At 35.4% G+C, this 5,488-nt stretch overlaps 1 protein-coding gene across 1 annotated transcript in view; it reads left to right on the forward strand.

Annotated features, from left to right (window-relative positions):
- The window catches only part of mymx (myomixer), a 60,597-nt gene that overhangs the window by 11,925 nt on the left and 43,184 nt on the right, over positions 1-5,488 (forward strand). Inside the window, exons 4-5 of the mRNA XM_016544907.1 lie at positions 3,592-3,738; positions 4,232-4,423. Coding sequence (XP_016400393.1) covers positions 3,592-3,738; positions 4,232-4,423 — 339 coding nt within the window. The remainder of the gene's footprint in view (positions 1-3,591; positions 3,739-4,231; positions 4,424-5,488) is intronic.

Here is a 5,488-nt window from a genome sequence, read left to right on the forward strand (position 1 = left end):
TCTTCTCTCAGTAGAGTAGTCAGGAGCAGAACGATGTGATCGCTCGGCTCCTCAGCGAAAAGCTGAATATGCGCTGCATCTGCTGCCTACTTATACTCACGCTGTGATCAGCGGCAGCTGGATGCAATAATCGCATGCCAATGTGCATTGGCTCGTTTAGTTTACACTCGAAGTAGATTGGTCCCTCTAAGCGAGATCCCAATTTCGTCGGTCATCCGACGTGACGTCGAGAGTGACCGACTGAAAGGGAACACGGCATTATACGAGATTCAACCAGACGAGATTTTTAAAAAATTAGTTGAAATGACTTGTACAGCCAATTTGATTATGTTTTAAAAATGTTTTAAACATTAAAAATGTTTTTAAGCTGAAGGAGGATGAAATCATTTACAGTGCACATGAATTAACTTGATTTTATATTTTTATATATAAACAATTGTCAAGTAAAAATAATAACAGACGGTCTCCACAGAAATTAATCATGTCTGTCTGTCTGGGACGAATTATGAGGCGAAGTTTAATATTTTAATATGCCCAATAGCAATAGTGATGGTTTCTGTAGCCAGCAGCACTAATAATTATCCTAAGCTGTCTCCTTATATTTAGCCCGATATGTTGGTTTTATTGGCTTTGCGTTTAGTCTTGCAGAAATGACAGCTTCATTTTAAAATCCTTTGGTTTGTGCTGATGTGGGTGGGCTTTTTGAAGACTGCCAGTGGTCATACATTGTGTTCATACCAAATAAACATGTCCAGGACCTATCTGGATTCGGCCAGCTGGTTTCTATTCACGCAGTGCAAACATGGCCAGAAATTGTGCTTTCAAAAGCCTTACGCAACACACTGTGAGCTCCAGCCAAAAGAAACCTTCATCTGAGAAACGGTGAGCAATCTCCCGATGATGTTTCTGTAAGTCGAGACATAAGTGATCGCTATTTTCTTCAAAAACAAGAAGTCACAGAGGAACTTCACTTTCCTCGGCGTGAAATAATAGACAGCGACTGTAACTTCGCACATGTGCTGCTTTTAACATCTATTTGCTTAATATTGTGTTTCCAGAGCGCTCTCAGAAAGCTAAGCGAGCGTAAAATGGGCCTTAAGTGTCTCGACATGTGTTCATGTTTCAAGCATTAACAATAAAATCCAAAGAAAAAAAACAGAAAGGATGAAACTAACATCCCGTGTGATGTGATCCAGCCTGAATAGTTTAGAAATTGGTCGTTTTGCATAGAATTGCCATTTGTTTTGACCAGGTTTCTTTAGAGGTAGTACAATTATCTTCCACCGACTTCAAATCTTTGTCCTGAAACAATTAATTATTTTATTCTATTTTGTTGCATTTTATTATATAGTATTTATTACATTTATTGATATTTACTCTTTTAGTTAAGGATATTATATTATATTATATTATGCGTTGCAAAAAATTATTACATTACATTACATTATATTATACGTTGCAAAAAATGATTATATTATATTACTTTACATTACCTTACCTTACCTTACATTATATGTTGCAAAAAAAAATTTTTCTTACTTTGTCTCGTTTTCCATTACAAATATCTAAACATTCTTAACCCATAATAAGAAAAATAATCTTGTTTTACATTTGAATTAAGATTCTTTTTATTACCCCTTTGGCAGATGTTTTTACTTGTTTTAAGAAAAAACTATCAAAACAACAAAAACAAGACTTCATATCTTAAGTCATTTTGCTTCTCAAGTAAATGTTTCTTGATTCAAGGATGTTTAGATAGTTGTGATAGAAAACAATACAACAATGCTAAAAAAAAAAAAAAAAAACTTTTTGCAGTGTATTATTCTATTCTATTCTATTCTATTAGAATTTGTACAAAAATAAAATATAAAATGTATATGCACTAGCATTCAAAAATGTGGGGTTGGTAAGATTTTTTTTATGTTTTTGATGTATCTTTTGTTCACCTAGGCTGCATTTATTTGATCAAAAACATAGTAAAAATACTAATATTGTGAAATTATTACAATTTGATATAGCTGTTTTCTATTTTAATATATTTTAAGATGTAATTTATTTCTGTGATGCAAAGCTGAATTTTCAGCATCATTACTCCAGTCTTCAGTCAATATGCTGATTTGATGCTTAATCAACTTTTCATATTATTAATGTTGTAAACCATTTTGCTGCTAAACATTTTTGTTCACACTGTCCGGCCAAACTGAGCTATCGGGGGAGAAGAGCCTTGGTGAGAGAGGTAAAGAAGAACCCAAAGATCACTGTGGCTGAGCTCCAGAGATGCAGTCGGGAGATGGGAGAAAGTTGTAGAAAGTCAACCATCACTGCAGCCCTCCACCAGTCGGGGCTTTATGGCAGAGTGGCCCGACGGAAGCCTCTCCTCAGTTCAAGACACATGAAAGCCCGCATGGAGTTTGCTAAAAAACATCTGAAGGACTCCAAGATGGTGAGAAATAAGATTCTCTGGTCTGATGAGACCAAGATAGAACTTTTTGGCCTTAATTCTAAGCGGTATGTGTGGAGAAAACCAGGCACTGCTCATCACCTGTCCAATACAGTCCCAACAGTGAAGCATGGTGGTGGCAGCATCATGCTGTGGGGGTGTTTTTCAGCTGCAGGGACAGGACGACTGGTTGCATTCGAGGGAAAGATGAATGCGGCCAAGTACAGGGATATCCTGGATGAAAACCTTCTCCAGAGTGCTCAGGACCTCAGACTGGAACTAAGGTTTACCTTCCAACAAGACAATGACCCTAAGCACACAGCTAAAATAACGAAGGAGTGGCTTCACAACAACTCTGTGACTGTTCTTGAATGGCCCAGCCAGAGCCCTGACTTAAACCCAATTGAGCATCTCTGGAGAGACCTAAAAATGGCTGTCCACCAACGTTTACCATCCAACCTGGCAGAACTGGAGAGGATCTGCAAGGAGGAATGGCGGAGGATCCCCAAATCCAGGTGTGAATAACTTGTTGCATCTTTCCCAAAAAGACTCGTGGCTGTATTAGATCAAAAGGGTGCTTCTGCTAAATACTGAGCAAAGGGTCTGAATAGTTAGGACCATGTGATATTTCAGTTTTTTTTTTTTAATAAATCTGCAAAAATGTCAACAATTCTGTGTTTTTCTGTCAATATGGGGTGCTGTGTGTACATTAATGAGGAAAAAAAATTAACTTAAATGATTTTAGCAAATGGCTGCAATATAACAAAGAGTGAAAAATTTAAGGGGGTCTGAATACTTTCCGTACCCACTGTATATATATATATGTATTTTTGTCTTGTTTTGTCTTGCCATTAGAAATATCTATAAATTCGTAAATCAAAATACATTTACTTGAAAAGGAAAATAACTTAAGATATTAAATCTTGTTTTCTGAAAAATGTATCAACATTCAATGAGTTTCTTGTTTAAAGCATAAACTCACTTAATTTTGATACACTTTTCAGAAAACGAGACTTAATATCTTAAGTCTTAACATTTTGCCTCTCAAGTGCATTTACAAAAATACTAAATAAGAAAATCATTTTTGAATCATTTCTAGGAAGGTAAAGATCTAGATTTTGAAGTAAGCGGTATATGTTCGCGTCCCGCAGGCTGAGACGTGGATCAGAGCGAAGCTGCGAGACCTGAGGGACGCCAGTAACGTCCACAGATGTCCTCTGACCGACTGGGAGGAAGTTTGTCAAACCCTCCAGAGAGATTTGAAGGACTTTGAGAACACCATCTTTCAACTCAACCAGGTTAGGACAAACCGTCTTCATCAGGAGAGTAAAAGATTGATGAATCATCGTCAGGTTTCAACAGGTTCCTCGGCCAAAATCAACAAAAGAAGTTCTCCCTTTTGCGAATAAACGGCAAAACATTTACAAATTGTTATGGTAACAATCATAATTTCTTTTTAATGTCGACTTGTCAAAACACAATTTTAACAGCTCATGACAAGACCTGCAGAGCCTCAGAAAGCTTTTTGTGAGACGTCCAAAATCACATAAAATCTGAAAAAAAAATTTTCCTAGCACAGATGCTAAATTTGTCCTTTTCCCTTGAAATAGGACATTGCAAATAATTAACCTCTGCTGACACACGTCCCTGGTGGGTTGCAAAACTGGATCTCCTGTTAGTCAGAGAACGAGGACTTGGCTGGATTTCAAGCGCGCTGATGTGATTAAGCTGTTGTTTTAGTGGACCGCAGGTCTTTTGTAGCTCATGTAACGCTGCTGAATGTTTGTGCAGATGGGAGAGCAATTAATGTGCAAGCTTAACCCGACGGCTGACCTGGTGAAGAAACATCTGGCTCAGATCCGCGACCAATGGAACGCGCTCAAACAGACGGCAGCCAATCAAATCAAGGCGATGGGCGGGGCTAAGGCTCTCCAGGAGTTTAATAAGAAGGTGGACCGTCTGGAGGCGTGGATCAAAGCGAAGGTTAAACACACCACTAAACCTAGTTATAGTAATTAACTATAGTTTTGGGTTTTGTCCTAAATCGATAATGTTAATGGATCTTAGAGGGTTATATAGAGAACATGGAGACATGTTGGTGATTCTGTGTTAGGATGAACCTCACGAAACCTGTCATGGTCACTTTTCAATCCGCAGACAAAAGAAATAAATAACTATTTATATTTTAAAGAGAAATGTAAGAAAAATAAGGATATTTTTAGGCACATTACGATTATTTTTATTTTTTTTTGCATTGTGACATCTTCATGATATATTTTCCTGAAAACACATTTTCCATAAAATTCTGATTTATTGTACATACTTTAATGCATCCAGATGCTTCACTTTGGAGCTTTTTTTGTAATTTCTTTTATTTTTTTAAATGATTCTAATTAATGTAATATAGTAAAAACATTTTGTAATACAATTTATTAAAATTGTACAATTTGTTCATTAAAATTTGCAATTACAATAAAAAATTTTTTTAATTAGCCTTATTTTAAGGCAGTACAACAACCATGATGTGTATGTGTGTTTGTTTTTGTCAGTAAAATACAGTATTTAAATAAATTATTACATTTTTTAAATATGGCCTAGACATGTTATTGACCGGTTTCATGAGATTTACCTGCTAACTATTAATGAGTGAGTGTGTAAAATAAAAATTGGGTTAAATGTAATTCTACATTTATCAGTATTTTATTATTATTCTACCATAAGTTTCAGAGTGTACTGATCGTTTAAATGATAAAAAAATACATGATAAATACAAATAACTGATAAAAAATGACTTTATAATATTTAATATTTTTCATGGTAAATATCACTTTTAGTTGAATATAACACCAAAGATATCAGAATTTGTTTCTGAATTATACACAGATTTAACAAACTTTAATTGTCATCAAATTGTTTTGTCATCAAATTTTGGTAGTTAATGTGTGTGTGTGTGTGTGTGTGTCTGTGTGTGTGTGTGTGTATATATATAACCCTTATATATGTGTATATGTTTATATGTGTGTGTGTGTATATATATATATATATATA

The sequence above is a fragment of the Sinocyclocheilus rhinocerous genome, unplaced genomic scaffold, assembly GCF_001515625.1.
Source record: "Sinocyclocheilus rhinocerous isolate Xijiao unplaced genomic scaffold, SAMN03320098_v1.1 scaffold790, whole genome shotgun sequence".
Lineage (NCBI taxonomy): Eukaryota > Metazoa > Chordata > Actinopteri > Cypriniformes > Cyprinidae > Sinocyclocheilus > Sinocyclocheilus rhinocerous.